Here is an 18,889-nt window from a genome sequence, read left to right on the forward strand (position 1 = left end):
TATACAACCCGACATTTAAATGTTTTCTGTAAAACATTTGTGTTTGCTGTGCAGTAAATTACCAACAAATGTTATTTAATGTTATGAAAACGTTTTTAATGTACCCTTTATATAACCCGACATTTAAACCTTTTCTGACAACCTTTTATAACCTTTTGCGAAAATTTCGAAAACGTTTTGTGTTTGCTGGGTTGCGTCTTGAGAAGGAAGCGTGCGTCTTGAACTTATAAACTGACAAAAATATTCTGATTTTCTGATGTGAACACTCACTCACATGGCGTATACATGTTCACTCACACACAGAGGTCACACACAGCGTAGTGTGAGCACTCACTCACATGGCGTATACAAGCTCACTTACACACTAGAGAAGTCAATTACCGAGGTATTGACAGTAGCCTTAGTCAGGATGTCCCTCGGCTCATTATGCGTCTTAAAGGTCGGAACAAAATGGCCATGCGTGGCTGTGGATTCAACCTACCATGGCGGTTTCTGCCATGAAAATATCGGGGCGATGACACTGTGCGGTGCAATGCGTGAAATGGCGAAAATGATCAAACTAATTTTCTACACGATAACTATACTAAAAAGTGAACCCAAGCGAAAAATGCCTCGGGAAGCATATACGTTACTTATTTCAATGTATGAAACAATTACGCCGTTGTCTGTTTTTATTTATTTTTCTTCCAAAATAAATTCCGATTGTATTTGCTTTGTTACTTCTTGTAATAAACAAGCGCACACACTAAAATAAAATAATATTAGCTTGCATAATCACTATTCTATCTGCTTTTCTTGATCTTTTCTTGAATTCAGGAACTACCGGGGCGATAATAAATCGAAAACCTTTATATTAACGTCCAAGCAACTGGAATCCAATGAGACATTTGACTTGACCATTTCTGGTGCCACGCCGAATCAACAATCCAATGATACCATCAAACAACCTGTGTATGCTAACTCTAACCAAGAGAACCAATCTGCAGGTGCGATACATCATGATATCCCAGAATCCTCTACCGATGACGACCCAGGTGCGATTTATTATTCCCCCGTTGGTCCAACATCTACTAGCAACAACAATGTATCAGTCATTTATGCTAAGCCGCAGAAGAAAGGTACAAATGTAGATGCGACAGAAGACGGGAGTCTGTACTACGCTACTTCAGATACAAAAGAAAGCGTGGGTTGGGAAGAGAATGCAGCATATGATAGTTTTGCAGGCGATGACGGCAATGTTGAACGGGAAAGAAAAACAGACGATAATAAAAATGGCGGCGATGATGCAGAAGGGTGGGAAGATAATATGTTGTATGGTGTAGGGGATAGACAGGGTGAGAACACTACTGAATGGATGGATAACGATATCTATGCCGGTTCCGATGACGAATGAGCTTTCGAAGGAGGCAGAACATAATATAGCAATCATTTGATAATTTGGAAAATATTGAAGTTAAAGCGAGTTTGGCTATTAGAGTATCCACGTCTATAAAAATAGTTTTTTTATTTAAGAAATAAAGAGTAATGCATTATCCTTTACACCCAAATGATGTGTCGGAAGCAGTAAAAACGTAAATAATGACTGAGGCGCAGCCGAACCCATTATTTAAACGTTTTTACTGCCGAGGACTCACTATTAGGGGTAAAGGATAATGCTTAACCCTTTATTTCTATTCTATTACCAAAAAAAAAAGAAGAATGTTGCGATTTGAAGAGAAATTCCCTTTTTGTTTACGTCGAGGTGGGACGAGTACGCGTAACTAAAACGAGTATTGCAGAAATATTGTGCACGTAAACCAAGCGTACTGATTTGCGGATAATGTGTTACGGCGCTTATACTGCATTAGTACTTATTGTTATTTAATGCTCTGCGTGCTAGCCATGCGCTTCAATATCAAGAGCTATCTTAAGATCTTCTGTACCAATACTAGACTTGTTTGTACTCATTTTAATGCATTTGTCATGCTGATTCTAAATATGGTCATGAGAAGTTACATTTCTGAAATATTTGAATTTTGATTTTTTTTAAACATGTCGTCTGCAGTCGACACCTGTGTGAGGAGAGTTAAGGTCTTTCACGTGATGCGTTTTAACAAATCACAGGTCGTGATTTTGAATAACGGGTTGTAAAGGTAATAGAATAATAATAAAGTGGGATTCTATAGGGTGTCATAGAACAATATGCACCGGGCAAGTTAAATTGTTTAAGCTGCGAATATCATTGGTATTGGTCATATTATTATACTGGTTATAATTTTATATATTTACCTTTCTTAGGAATTTTAGATTTTAAAAATTGGACCTTTGTGATACAAATTACACATTAATATTTTGTTCAAATGGTGGATTCCAAATTTGGTCAAAACGATCTGTTTTGAAAACCTCTAAGATCACTGACCAAAATTTGATCCTACACAAAGATATATTAAACGAACTAAAAGGTCAATTGTCATATTGCACTAGAATGCTTAGTTCAGGAGCAAATATCAATCGTAACTTACTCCTCTCGGCAAACGAAATAGGAAAAACATTTGTGTGAAAAATGTAGTACCTCAGAATCGGATGAAATCATGGGTCAAAGGTTATACATGTACATATTTGTAATGGACTTTGGCTGTATTAAATATGATAGGGGACATTATAATACACGACAATACAAATCGCACCAACATTGTAAGTTAAGTATAAATTATGTTAAGGGGTGTAGTTTGAAACCAGATTTGATAAAATCGGACCATTTTAAAAATTTGACCTCTGTGCATGAATGTTTGACATAATATTATGACGCTATAACCGCTGAATTAAGCAATATGACAATTGACTTTTAAAAATAAATTTTGAGTTTTGGCCCCATTTTGACCTTAGGTGGCATATAGCAAAAATGGAACCAATTCTAGTTTGTTATTTTAGGTGTAAAGATGCCAAAAACATTGGTTCCAATAATGCAGCAATATAATAATCTCCCAACTCATAGCGCCATATGTACCGCTACATCTGTATCAAATTTGGCGCTTTTCCTTAAAAAGCGAACTATTTGTCAACTATGCTACATGGTAACAGCACGCGAACGACGAGGATAAAGAACGTTTAAACTGTAAAAAATAATACAGGTATCAAAATTCACAACACGTTTGATTTAATACCTCCACTTGTAGCAAATCACAATTTTAAACATAACTTGTTTAATTTCTTTATTTTTTTACTTTTCCCTTTAAACAGTGTCATTTTTAACCTTGAAATACGAATGTAAATATATACATATTGATATGGGTCATTTCCGATTTAGTCATACTATATCTTAATAGTTAGGTTAAACTTTGATACCGGAAATAAACCGGAATTACATGTATATATAATATCAGGTTCAGTTTCACACAATCAATGTTTGTACTACCGGTGTGTTTTATTTCTGACCAGATTATGCGCATATAGATGGTTATTATTGCATGTTTTATTTTCTAACTGAACATAATATCATGTGTATATACAAAATATGTTTGTTGCATATTGACTTTCCATAAATGTCAAAACTAATCATGACTTTTGGTCGGTTACTATGGGCACTGTCAAGTCTTCTTGTGGTTGTATCAGCAGAAGGTATGTACACTGAGCTATGTTTCAATCTCTATGTCTCTCCCCTCTTCTCTTCTCTGTTTCACCCTCGTTTCACTCTCTCCCTCCATCTTCTTCTTCTTCCTTATAAGTGCCTCCCTCATATGTATGAGTATTGTCGCACTGCGTACAGACAAGCTATACTTATTTTTTACTCTGGAACCTAGAGTAGATGAGTGTATTTTGAAGTACAGTCAACATGACCGGGATGATCCCCTGCTCTTTTCGAATAGCCTGTGACGTTCTTTAACGTGCACACTACATTAATGTGAGAAAATATGCATGTACACGGGACCGACAGCTTAAAGTGCCCTCCGAAGCACTAAGCAAGTAGAGTGAAGTGTCTTGCTCAAGGACACAAAGAGCCGGACCTGGGATTCGAACCCTTGACCCTTGGGTTCACAGTCCTATGCCTTAACCGCCAGGCCACGCTCTCCTCTCCATCTCTCTGATTTTAACTCTTTCTTTCCCCGAATGTGATAAAAGCTATTAGTTTTATTGAAGTTATGCATTTGATTTCCCAATATTTGTAAATAATAATTATGTAATTTACTGCAAATCTTCTGAGCCGATCAAACGGTATTTAAATGCCTCTACATTTTACGCCGTAATATAGTTTACGTCTTCTTTGATGATATCTGCACAAAATTTCACCGTTTACAACAAACTTCGAAAAGGTATTAAAATAATTTTAGTCAAGTATATCATGTTTGTTTGGTGGTAATTGACAGTACCAGAGATATAAAGGTTGTTTAGCACGTTCCAAATGAACGGTCCTCTACATACAATGTATTAAAGCTCATGCATCGTTTGGCAAGACAAACAATAATCCATTGAGCTTCGACATTCGCATAATACTGTTGAATAGTACAACATGCACCTTGTTTAAAAAATATATATTACATTCTGAAGTTCAACGCATTGAACTTTACGCATTACTTTCTTGTCTGACATTGATAGTTGGAGACATAATATCAATAAAATTGCGATCACTATTTCGGTAACAAACATTTTATGACCTCCCCCACCCCACCACCGATACACCATACCCCTTAAACAGGCTAAAATTGTATTGAAATCAGTCGCTTTGAATAAAATAAACACACTATCTTTGGTCATCTTGTGATTCCATACATTTTGGTCATCATTTTATAACTCTCTATTTTCTTTCCAAAAAAAAAAGACACCCCTGCCCCCAGTATATTTGGGACCCCCCCCTTCGGAAGAAAATGCCAGCCACTTTCTGTCATATGAGCATTAACCTTGTGGGTACAGTTAGCATTTAGAGCCACATTTTGGAAGGTCATTTCGAGGTCACCAGGGGTCATCGAATGTCAACTCTTTGCAGCAGTTGCAGCAAATTCCATTGATCACAATATTCGATATTCAACTTATAATATATATTGGTATCACTGTCACTCAAGAATAATGCTTATTAATAGCCTAGTCACCAGGTGGCTTTGCCATGCCCTTAAGGAAAGGGGTATGAACGTTTGGACAGTATTTATCATGGGACATTAGAGCACATCAGACATATCGAATTGCATTCTGAATACGAAGAATGGCCTTCTGATATCAAATAATTTAGATTTTTTGAAATTCGCAATGTAATACACATTTTATAGCAAATCATTAAAAATTAATATTTTTGATATTGAACAGTACTCGAAGTAAACTTTATAAATCTGATGATGTATGCCTAAAGTGTATGTAGGTGGGATGAAAAGCCGACGATCAATTGAAAATTTTGACCTTTCGTATTGAAGATATGGATTTTCCCCAAAACACAACAAAAAATTAGGTCTTTTGGGAAACAAAATCCATATCTTCAATATGAAAGGTCAAAATTTTAATTGATCGTCGGCTTTTTCCTCCCAGCTACATACACTTTAAGACTATATCATTAAATTTATAAAATTTACTTCGAGGACTGTTATATCTCAAAAATATCAAATTTTAACAATTTGTCATAAAATTTGTATTATATCATAAATGAAAATTATTTGATATCAGAAAGACATTCTTCGTATTCAGAATGCAATTCGATAGGTCTGATGTGCTCTCATGTTCCACAAAAATGCTGTCGAAACGCTCAAAACGCTCATTCCAGTTCCCTTATCATAGAACTTTACATCGGGTCAAATTTCAAACTTCATCAAATTGTGTCGAAAATATTTCTAATGTATTCCTCTGGTCATAAGGATTCAGAAAATATAATAGTTTTACATATCTAGCGTGTACCGTTCTTGAGTTATTACCAAAAAGGTCAACCTCTAAAGGGTCAAAATTTTAAACTTGCTCTGATTTTGATGAATAAGGTGTCAAAATCTTCGTTTTAATAAATGATCTTAAATAATGCTAGTTAGCAATATGTAGGATGTTTCATTACCTAGATTCTGCATCAAAATAGGTCAATGACCATAGAAACCCATTGGCCTTGGCATGTTTTGGTGCGTACATATTTATTTTATTTATTTATTAAAACTTTCTTTACCCAGGGTAGCTCCTTCAATGTAAAACACTGATTTCCAAGGAGGCACTGCATTTATACTGTGAACAAAAAGCATATTTACAGTAATAAATCAGAAAATAAAAATATTAATTATAAATGGTAAATAAAATTGTGAACAATTGGGAAAACATGAAATATTTAGATGAAAAGACATATTACACGGGTTTTATCAAAAACAACTGCTTAAATTGAGCAATACTCACTGACTTATAATTACATATACTATCAGTTGGAAGGCTATTCCACAATTTAGTAGCACGTGAATGAAAAGTTCTTTTCCCTGCATTAATATTCCATGGTGGTTCACAAAGAGCAAAGTTAGTTTGACTCCTGGTTCCTTTAGAGTGTATATCATGCATAAAAGTGAACTGAGAGGAAAGGTAACTAGGAGCTATTTCTATCAAGCATTTGAAGGTGAGTGTTGCAATATAGTTGAACCACCTACCCAGCAAACACAAAACGTTTTCGACATCATTCGCAAAAGGTTATAAAAGGTTGTCAGAAAACGTTTAAATGTCGGGTTATATAAAGGGTATATTAAGAGTATAAAACGTTTTCATAACCTTAACAAACATTTTTTGATAATCTACTGAGCAAACAAAAATGTTTTACAGAAAACGTTTAAATGTCGGGTTATATAAAGGATATAAAAACGTTTTAATAACATTCCAAAAACATTCTTGAAAACTTGATTGGGGTTGAAAAAATATTTTGCGAAAAATGTTTGCCCAAAATATTTACAATAACGTTTAAAAACCTTTTCATGACCTTTATATAACCCGACATTTAAACGTTATTAAAAGGTTTTGAAAAACACATTTTAAGAACATTTCTGTGTTTGCTGGGTTCAAATATTTTAACATAATGTTATTTAAGTATTGACACAATATTTGGCAAAAATGTTTGCAAAAAGAGTTTACAATAACATTTTTTGAAAACATTTAAAAATATTGTTGTAGTGTGTTTTCATACAAAACGTTTTAAAACGTTATCATGACCTTTATATAACCCGACAGTTTAATGTTATTAAAACGTTTTTACCTAAACCAAAAGCCAAAATATAACTTATTTAAAACGTTTTTAAAACGTTTTTATGTTTGCTCACCAACATTAAACATGGTTTTAGATACACTTTGTACCCAGCGAAAAATATCATACAGGGTGTCCCAGAAATTTTTTTCGGGCAAATGAATTTGGACGTAAGTCGAGAAATAGACATTAGAATCTAACAATCTAAAAATTAGCGTGTAGCGTGTATTCTGCATCTTATATGCTAAATTTACTGGAATCGGTTGACTGATTGCGAAGAAATGAGCGTTTACATAACGCATGCTCTAATTCACTCCATTCCAAGTTTGAAAGAAAGATCATTCAACACAATGCGCACTAGTGGTTAACTGTCAATCGGCTTCCTATTTTGTTCGGTGAAATCCTTTTCGTTCCTTTTAAATAATCGTTCGTTGTGTTCAAATTTGAAAATCTGCACGATATTAATGAAAGCTTGCATGTAAGATAATGCTCAGTAGGCCTACTTGTAAATGTCTTTTTTCGTTAATGTTGATATAAATGTTGCATAAAGAATTATTGCATACAGAATTCCAGCTGGTTAAAAATCTTTCTCACACACGTTAATGTTTTGGAATATTTCTAAGAAATTGTAATGCAAAGTTTAAAACTTCAACATTAATGTCGCATGGTATCAAGAATTACACGTGAAGCTGTAAGCACTTGATCATTGTAATTCGTGGCTCAAATGTTCTTTGGAAAGTTAAAATATAACATATTTGCACAACCTAAAGAATTAAAGTTGGAAAGCTACCAATTGCAGAAATCAAAGTTTTCTCGGACAAAGCAGTGAAAGCATGAATAGCATAACACCGTCGAATTATACAACATATAATGTGAACTAAATTTAATGAGATACACAAACTTTAGGAAGCGGTGAGCGAGTATGATAAAGGTGCCTGTTGATCAAACTTGGAATGAACTGCATTGATGCGCGCATTATGTAATCGTAATTTCTTCGCAACCAGTCAACCGAATCAAATAAAATTTTCGTATGTGATGCACAATAAAATAGGCTATGCGTTACATTTTAAATTGTTTGATTCTGATGTCTATTTCTCGACTTACATTCAATTTTATTCACTCGGTATTTTTTTCTGGGACACCCTGTAGAACAATAGAAGTCAAGGGTTTTAATGTTAGGTGTAAATCTACCAAAAAACGTTGACAACGTAAAGAAATCAGCAAGTTTAAAAAACCCACCTCGGCTCACTTTTTGAAACTTGGTCCCATTTGTAAAAGTTACTGATTTAAACTTTATCATATTTATATAAATTTAAAACATTTCCAGAAGTGTCAGGTATCTTTAATGTGCAGATGCGATATTAATTTGTAAGCTTTCTGGAACGACCTGAAAGGTTATTATCTTGTTCTTGCATGGTAAGCCAATATCCTATTGTGTTTTGTTTTATAATAATCATGATTAATGATTGAATTAAACAAATAACACGTAGGCTTGTAATCTTGTTGGAAACGCTGTGTTCTGTTGAAATAAAATAAAAACACTGATTTACTGTTGTGTGTTGGTGTTTAAAATGGGACCAAGTTTCAAAAAGTGAGCCGAGGTGGTTTTTTTTTAACTTGCTGATTTCTTTACGTTGTCAACGTTTTTTTGGTAGATTTCTTTTCTTTTTATGAATGTAGCCAAACCCGACAGTTTAATGTTATTAAAACGTTTTTACCTAAACCAAAAGCCAAAATATAACTTATTTAAAACGTTTTTAAAACGTTTTTATGTTTGCTCACCAACATTAAACATGGTTTTAGATACACTTTGTACCCAGCGAAAAAATATCATACAGGGTGTCCCAGAAATTTTTTCGGGCAAATGAATTTGGACGTAAGTCGAGAAATAGACATTAGAATCTAACAATCTAAAAATTAGCGTGTAGCGTGTATTCTGCATCTTATATGCTAAATTTACTGGAATCGGTTGACTGATTGCGAAGAAATGAGCGTTTACATAACGCATGCTCTAATTCACTCCATTCCAAGTTTGAAAGAAAGATCATTCAACACAATGCGCACTAGTGGTTAACTGTCAATCGGCTTCCTATTTTGTTCGGTGAAATCCTTTTCGTTCCTTTTAAATAATCGTTCGTTGTGTTCAAATTTGAAAATCTGCACGATATTAATGAAAGCTTGCATGTAAGATAATGCTCAGTAGGCCTACTTGTAAATGTCTTTTTTCGTTAATGTTGATATAAATGTTGCATAAAGAATTATTGCATACAGAATTCCAGCTGGTTAAAAATCTTTCACACACGTTAATGTTTTGGAATATTTCTAAGAAATTGTAATGCAAAGTTTAAAACTTCAACATTAATGTCGCATGGTATCAAGAATTACACGTGAAGCTGTAAGCACTTGATCATTGTAATTCGTGGCTCAAATGTTCTTTGGAAAGTTAAAATATAACATATTTGCACAACCTAAAGAATTAAAGTTGGAAAGCTACCAATTGCAGAAATCAAAGTTTTCTCGGACAAAGCAGTGAAAGCATGAATAGCATAACACCGTCGAATTATACAACATATAATGTGAACTAAATTTAATGAGATACACAAACTTTAGGAAGCGGTGAGCGAGTATGATAAAGGTGCCTGTTGATCAAACTTGGAATGAACTGCATTGATGCGCGCATTATGTAATCGTAATTTCTTCGCAACCAGTCAACCGAATCAAATAAAATTTTCGTATGTGATGCACAATAAAATAGGCTATGCGTTACATTTTAAATTGTTTGATTCTGATGTCTATTCTCGACTTACATTCAATTTTATTCACTCGGTATTTTTTCTGGGACACCCTGTAGAACAATAGAAGTCAAGGGTTTTAATGTTAGGTGTAAATCTACCAAAAAACGTTGACAACGTAAAGAAATCAGCAAGTTTAAAAAACCCACCTCGGCTCACTTTTTGAAACTTGGTCCCATTTATAAAAGTTACTGATTTAAACTTTATCATATTTATATAAATTTAAAACATTTCCAGAAGTGTCAGGTATCTTTAATGTGCAGATGCGATATTAATTTGTAAGCTTTCTGGAACGACCTGAAAGGTTATTATCTTGTTCTTGCATGGTAAGCCAATATCCTATTGTGTTTTGTTTTATAATAATCATGATTAATGATTGAATTAAACAAATAACACGTAGGCTTGTAATCTTGTTGGAAACGCTGTGTTCTGTTGAAATAAAATAAAAACACTGATTTACTGTTGTGTGTTGGTGTTTAAAATGGGACCAAGTTTCAAAAAGTGAGCCGAGGTGGTTTTTTTTTAACTTGCTGATTTCTTTACGTTGTCAACGTTTTTTTGGTAGATTTCTTTTCTTTTTATGAATGTAGCCAAGCAGCTCCAAGCTTGGAAAGTCATCAGGTTATATAGGATGTGCTCCATAAAACAAATAAAATATCCATATTTCGCGGTTTGTGGTTCTTTATAATCTGGCTTGTTGGATATCCATATTTCGTGGCTTGTGGTTCTTTGAAGCCCTGTGGGGCAATAGTTGCATATCGAAATTCCGCGGTTTGTGGTTCTTTATAGCCCTGCGGGCAATCTAGTTGGATATCAATATTGAGCGGCAGTTGTTGTTGATCTTTCGCGGTTTGTTGTCTTAATTTGTTGGATATCCATATTTCGCGGATTGTGGTACTTTATAATCGATAGGCCTGTGGGAAATCTGGTTGGATATCCAAATTGCGCGGTTTGTGGTTCTTTGTAGCCCTGCGGGGCAATCTAGTTGGATATCCCTATTAAGCGGCGGTTGTCGGCGATCTTTCGCGGTTTGTGATTTTAATTTCCCTTATCAAGCCCTGCCCTCTATCGGGAGCTAATTTACAGTTTAAGCTTGTTGGATATCCATATTTCGTGGTGTGTGATTCTTTACAGCCTTGCAGGGCAATCTAGTATATATCCAAATTTCGCGGTTTGTGATTCTTTATAGCCCTGTGGGGAAATCTAGTTGGATAACAATATTCAGCGACAGTTGTTGGCGATCTATCGCTGTTTGTGATTTTAACTTGTGACAATTTATAATATTTATTCCAAATATAATTTCAGTCTGAGCTGTGAACAGAGCCACTGATAAATGTGTTTTAAATGACGAAGATATCATGATAGTCAGGCATGGTGAAAGCATCTGGATGGTGAAAGTAGGCCCCAGGCCTAGGCCTAAATGTGAATAAAAAATCAAACATGTTTGTTTGATAAAAAAAATATATAATATCACAATAGCAATGGATATTCGAAATGGTGTTATTCTTGATTTATGACAATAAATTGGTTAATAAAACATTAAAAAAAAGGTGGTGGGAAGTTTCGAACTTGGGCAAAACTTCATAAGTGGATTAGAAGTCCATGGCCTTAACCACTTCGCCACGGGGACGTCCCGATATAACGACGTGTAAAAGTGGAGTATTTATTAATATGAATGTATGCTGTGGTCCGGAAAGAATAAAAGAATTGTGAAAAACTTGATTTGTTGGCGAATGGGATCCAGAATTTGTATGTATGGTATCCAGGAAAATGCTAGGGTATATTTTGAAAGTGAATCTCAAAAAGTAGTGCGACAGTGACAGCCATGTATGGCTGTAGCAGTGACGAAAGATTCTGGATATCAGTATGATTAGCTATGATTTTACACTAATTTTGGCTATGAAATACCGCGTGAAATAATACAAGAATGTTTGTTTATTATCAAACAATCGGATTGACTGTCCAAGATTGGTGTAACTTTTTGAATTAATGAGTTATTAAAATATTACACTTTGGACAGTAAATAAGATTTAGCATGGTTTTAGATATATTTTGTACCCAGCGAAAATATCACAGAACAATAGCGTTTTGTTTCGTGTAAATATAGTCCGCGGTGCATCTGTTTATTCTTCTTTATCAGTCGTTTTTTTTAAAAACTTGCTGGTCATGCTACCGCTTGACTCTAATATTCGTGTAAATATAGTCCGCGGTGCATCTGTTTATTCTTCTTTATCAGTCGTTTTTCTTAAAACTTTAAACTCTTAAAAACTCTAATATAGTCTCGCGGGAGCATCTGTTATTAGTCTTCTTTATCAGTCTTTTTTTAAAAACTTGCTGGTCACGGCTACCGCGTGACTCTAATGTAATTAGGATTGTTGCTTTGTTCACATAGTTTCGATACATGAAAATTGAGCATGACCTACTTAAGTGTTGCCAAGGTTACACCAGCTAGAATTCTTTGGTCTTACATGAAAATACTGTTGAGCATACAATGTTTTGGGAAGGTCATATTTGTGTTCCAGAAATCTAATTTTCAGCATAATGTAACTGAGACCAGAATACCTAGATTTTACTGTGTTGAAATGATAGTCAATTCAGGTCTTTCTTGTATGAATTGTGACATGTGAATAGCGAGAATTGACTATGCTTCAGTGGTCGTGAAACGTTTCAAACAGTGGCGTAGATTTCTTTTTGACATGGGGGGGATGAGGTTGGAAAAAAATTCTTGAAGTATAGTGAATCCAGCACTTTTGGCGACGCAATAAGTTTATGGTACAATTGCGCACGAAACGCGCGAAATATTTTGCCATATTGAAGCTAAACTGGTTAAATATGGTGTAAAAGTGTAATAAATTCGCGCAAAGCTGAAATGGCAAAATATGAGGATAATTTGGTCAGAAACTCACAGGTGTCAACATGGGGGATGATTGTATGGACTATCTCCCTGGCAAAATATTGGGGATTTACCCCCCCCATCCCCAGGATCTACGCCTATAGATTCAACAGATAAGCCAAAAGATTGTCTGAAACTGCTCCCCGGAGGAAGTATTATAAGAACCCAGTCTTCAAATAATAGTCATTGAAGCGACTAATAGATAAATGACTACAATTTCTATTTTGGAAAAATCGCGTTCCTAGCGGCAAGTTTGCGTAAACGTTGGCAACCAGCTCATTTTTGTTAATGTGGGTATACTGAACTCGAATCTGCTGCCTGCCATGCATATTTTAAGACCGTGACCATTAAAAAGACCCCCCAAAATGACCTCTTAGGATCGTATAGAGGGCAAAATTAACACTTTCAAACAGGTCATATTATGCGTCTGGCCCCATGGATCCCAGAAATGTAATGTTTGTGCGTGTACGACCTATCGTTAAGAAGTTATGGGTCAAAGTTGCTCCAATTTTCGTAAAAGTTGAGGCAAATTGTTTGCCTATGTTAGAAGTTTCCGGAAAAGAATAGTTTGCACTATTCATAAGATTGAATGAAATTGTATTTATTTATCATCTATCTTCTGAACTTGACATCGCAGATAGTAAAAAGTATTTTTCCTGAATACCTTGAACTTGAGGAACAGTTTGCCTCCATTTTTACGAAAATCGGAGCAACTTTAATTTTTCACCCCTGTATAATATTCAAATTGGCCTTGGACCTGTGGAGCCTCATAACTTTGTAAGTATATCCTACTCGCAAATATGTTACATTTTTGTGATCCTTTGACTACAGACAAATAATTTGACATGTTTTTGAGTGAATTTGGAGCATGTTTAATGTTTGCCCCTGTATTATCATGTAGGGGTTTGGGGGGACCTCTTTAGGGTCACGGGGTTACAATGTAGCTTGGTAGACAAAATTTTGGAATTCAGCATTACCCAAACTAATCGAAATAATTTGGTTTCCAGCTTTTACGTGAACTTAAATAAGCACATTATTTCCAAAATAGAAGTTCAGCAGTCAAAATTCCCCCAGTAAAAACCCAAAATTACGAATATGTCCACTTTTTGCGGTAATTTTACGCAAAAGTTGATTGCTTTTGCTCCCCAAAAAGTTTGACAAAAAAACATGTCGCACTGAAAGATTCCTAGTTTTTCTTGTCAGCACAAACAACCCGATACTCGAGTTCCCGCCCCTACGGATCTGGAAACCCCTACCCACTTTATTTTTACGATCTCCAAAATTTTCAACTATACATGCTTATTTTTTTCATTATTTTGTTTTACTACAGAAATAATATCATGGATTCTGTGTGATTAAATTACAGGACCTTGGAACTCCACAAAGATGAGCTACTGATTCATTTCCAGCCATCATTTTGATAAATAGATGGAGCAGTCTTCGGTGGCAATCTGTGTGGAACTTTTGAAGCACGTTGTATTTTAATAACCACCAACATATCGCTGAAGAAACCATTGACCATATGGTAAAATTTTATATTCAAAGTGACCAGCTCAGTGCGGGAACGAAAATAGTACATAGCTTCGATCATTTAAATCTTCCATCATTCAGATCTTCGATCAGTTAAATTTTCGATCATCTAGAATTCTTCGATCATGATTCCATGGTATTAGTATACCGGTTAAGTACACTACATTCACCCACAGTTTACATGATGAACGACTCTTTTCAGGGCCACATTTCTCAGGAGACAAAACCAGAGGCCTACTCACTATATGAGGTATTCTGAGCCGGGACGACAGAGCCCCCCCAACCCAACTAAACACAAAAGTTGGTAACCATATGTGTTACCAAATGTTTCAAAGACCACCCCCCTTTGCAATTATTTTTCATCAAATTCCCCCCCTTCTCTCTGAAAACAATCATATTTTACGCTATATTTTTCTCATGCTTGTATCCATTCTTAAGCCAGTATTTACGATTTTCCAAACTGTACCAACTTGATGAAAACAAAACTGTGAAAAATGTTTTTGATATCAACTCTAAAAGACGAACACAAGCTGAATCATATTTAAACACAATAAACCCGAATCACACCAAGCAAATGTATTTGAAAAACGGCGCCAAAAGTGATTTACAATTCGCAATTGGTGTGGTTACAGTTGCGAGATCGCCCATTCATGACGACAAGCCTATGTATCTGACCCAAGTCATGAGTCGACTGCACCAGGTGTTGACCGAAAGTAACGCGGCAGGTGATATATTCCTCTTTATTTGTAACGTCGATGCACATCCAGAAAAACACAAGGAAGCCACGTACTTGGCAAACTTCTTTCATAATATCACACGAGTATACGACGCTCAGAACTCGCTACTTCACGATGCACACTTACGCCGAACTCGACATAGTGAGAGACAAGACTATGCTTATTGCCAAGAATCTGCGTTACATTTTAATCCCAAATACGTCGTTTTAGTTGAAGATGACGCTTACCCACATCAAGATTTTTATGAAATTTTACACACTAATCTACAAACACAACTTGAGACTAGAATCCGACGAGGTGAACTTGTTGCTGAAGATCCGAAAGATTGGGCTTGGTTGAAGTTAAGCATTCCGTACTATATGAACGATTTCCACCGGGATAATTTTGTGAGAACTCAATGGATTACACTTACATGCGTCATATCCGGCATTATCACGCTGACCTTTTACCTTTATAAAGAAACCAGATCTCTTCAAAGTACGAAGATACAAAGAAACCATATACTTTCTTGTTACATAGTCCTTATAGTAAGCTTTTTATTCTTCTTCTTACCAGTCGTTTGGACATTTGGGCGTCCATACTATCTTAAATCACGCGGGATCTCGCACTACTTTTATTATTTAGAACCAGGTACTTCTTGTTGCACGCAAGCAGTACTCTACCCATTCGATAAAGTGCCTGGAATAATTGACTTTTTAAGACATGCCGATTTTAAAAGCATACCTATGGATTGGGCTATGGACGAGTACAGACGCGAACTTAAACTCAAGCAGTATCTTTTGACACCCAATATTTTCACGCACATTGGATTTTATTCGTCTTTGAATGGTCTCCGGAAGAAAAAGTCTTTTGCTTATGAATATTTTAATGATTGATTAAAAATCGAGGGTTAGTAGTGCACGACGACTCTATTCGCAATAGCTGCCCTATAAAAGATTTGACAATTTCTGTATTCTTTTATTGTACAAATCTAACAATATGACATCTGGCAGCTATTGCAGATAGCGCCTTCTTGCACTTGAGAACATTTCCGAAACAGGTAAAGAATTAGTGCCCCAAATGTTATACAAATACAGCATGTTTTGAGGGGAAGTAGTCAAAACTACTGGTCCCGAGGTGTTGGATGATTTGACTATAGTTCCAACGCGTCAGCGGAGGGAAGTAGTCAAGTTTTAATTACTTCCCCGAAATGGAACATGTTGTATTTGTTTTACTATACCTCATAAATATTTTCACTATCACGGTAAAATCGTAAACAAAAGTCAAAACATACCGATAGGCTGTACCAGTCAGCGGCCAGCCGGCATGGTAAAATTAAGCTTAATATTTTACTTACCTGATTTTATTGGAGGATTTCTGTTCAATTAATTTACATTTAGGCCTATATTATTCCAATTTTATTTTTACCACTCCATAAATAACATTTTGTTTCATAAAACGTCAAATTAATGTGTTATTATCCATCGGTAATCTCGGCAAAATAACTACAGCATTTTCACGATAAATGCTACGTATGAAGGAACGGTGACGCGCGGGGTCGAGACACCGTGTGGTAGTAGGGTGCGGAAGTTTTACTACTTCCCCGCGTCCGCGTAATTGCGCAGGCGTGGGGAAGTAGTCCAAATACTGTACTCGGACGCTGGCGTTATTAACCAATAAGATGTCTGGATTCCCTAATAAATATGTATGAGGTATAGTAATTTGATATAATTATAGATTAAACCAATATAATTGTAGGCAATGGAGCCAAATAATTTTATGTTTGATCTTTCGATTGACATTCGATACTTTGTCGATTCTTATATATTATTTGTGAAATACCAATATCCTATTGATTGACATGTTTATTGTGAACCATTAAACGTTTGTATGTAATGTATTGATCAAATAAAATGTTACCAATAATTCTGATTACTTAATCGATAATCTATACATCATCAACACCTGTTACTGATCGACGGTCGATCCCAAGACAGACTACATTCGCGATATAATACACATTTTTATGGCAAATGATTAAAAATTGAACATTTTTTTCCCAAAACACCCAAAAATGCAGGACATTTGGGGAAAAATGTATAATGCGATTCGATATGCCTGATGTGCTCTCAGGTCCCACAAAAATATTGTGCAAATGATGCTATCCGAGTTTTTGAAATATCTTTTCTAGCTATCTACGGTAGACAACAATATAACTATTAATGTTTGATCCAAGCTAAATAATTATTCCCAAATAATATTACGCGATTCTAGAGCAATCTAATGACAATAAACACAATGTGTGTGCTTCCTCAGATCCCAACATTCTTACGGACCGTTCAATACGCCAGGAGGAGTGGGAATTTTAACAGAAAAGTCACAACAAATTTCGCGTCCCCCTCGCGTCATAGTTCATTAAATTTACAACCGTGTGACAAAACAGGCGCAAGATTTTTGTTTTTGCACAAGATTTGCAATTTAAAGAGAATTGGCCATTGCTCATTCTAGTGACGCTAGTATATGGACAATATAAGTGTGCCTTTTCATTTAATGACATAAAATTTGAAAAATATTGCAATGAATACCTGAGGTTTTGACTTTTAAAACCTACATTTTTGTCAAAAATGTGTGTGGATAGGTAGTTCTCAACAGATTTTCCACATTCGCCTTGCTATAACATTGAATCTGTTGACTTAGTGACGAAAAGTGTTTTTAGGGGTTTTTAAGTGTTAGCTTTCGTTTGATATAAAAAAAATTCTGATTGGATGAAAGGAACACTTGAGGTTTCGACAAAAACCAATCAATGAGGCCAATTTTTCAGCTAGAAGCTCCACAGATCTTACATTGCTATGTATTCAACCGTGTAGTGTAATCAAAGACTGTGCGGAGACTGTGTATCGAGGTGGAAACTGTGCGCATGATGATTTATAAGAGAATCGTTTTTGTGTAGAAACCTTTCCATATGCTAATGATTCAAGTAAAAAATTAACATCCCCCCTCAAGACCCCCCTGACAGCTCCTGACGTAAATATTGAACGATCCCATATGGGTAAATCTGTTGTCCTGAATATATGAAAATGTATTTTACTCGAGTATCATATCGTCATAATTACAGTACCAGGGGAAGCCCATTCAACTTTAAGGTTCCTCACTCCAAGGGTCAAGATAGGTTCACTTTCTTTAATAATGCAATAATTGGAACTCACTGCCCAATGAAATCAAGAACATTAATTATTTTAAATTGTTCAAACAGTCTGTCAAACAGTTTTTAGCTGATCAAGGTTTCATTTTATTTTTAGAGTTTGAGCTGGTCTCATATAACTCCTTTTTGCGTCATTCGTGCATCGTCTCTAGTCTTGTCTTTGTTCGACATTTTGCTCAATGTTATTTCTTGCTTGTAAAGGACCCCCAATGGAAATCATGGAAATAAGCGTTTCACAAGGCTTTTTGGGGTATCCTTGGTAATTGTGTTGATTTGTAATTTCGTACAGAATATATTTTAATATATTTTGTAGCATTGGCGTGATACATTCCTTTCCTTTTTCACAAGTGATATGTGTCACAAACTGGACCCTAGTAGTAAGACACCTCCTTCATTATTAACTAAATGCAAACTATAGATGGCGCTATTTATCCTAAATCATATTTCTTTATTTGCAAGGGGTAGGTAACTAATACTGCCATTAAACAGCTGGAATAGGTGAAACAAGCAACAAGGAAATTTTATAAACATATTTTATCAAACAATAAAAGGAGTTGTTTGTATTAAAAGCTTGAAAAAGAGTAATTTCCAGTAACTAAATAG

At 35.3% G+C, this 18,889-nt stretch overlaps 1 protein-coding gene across 1 annotated transcript; it reads left to right on the plus strand.

Annotated features, from left to right (window-relative positions):
- Window positions 1-607: 607 nt before the first annotated feature.
- On the plus strand, window positions 608-14,643 carry LOC140158007 (uncharacterized). Its single transcript, XM_072181256.1, has 3 exons — window positions 608-642; window positions 817-1,334; window positions 14,205-14,643. The coding sequence occupies exons 1-3, from the start codon at window positions 608-610 to the stop codon at window positions 14,234-14,236; spliced, it is 585 nt and encodes a 194-aa protein (XP_072037357.1). The 3' UTR covers window positions 14,237-14,643.
- Window positions 14,644-18,889: the final 4,246 nt, after the last annotated feature.

The sequence above is a fragment of the Amphiura filiformis genome, chromosome 7 (genome assembly GCF_039555335.1).
Source record: "Amphiura filiformis chromosome 7, Afil_fr2py, whole genome shotgun sequence".
Classification (NCBI taxonomy): domain Eukaryota; kingdom Metazoa; phylum Echinodermata; class Ophiuroidea; order Amphilepidida; family Amphiuridae; genus Amphiura; species Amphiura filiformis.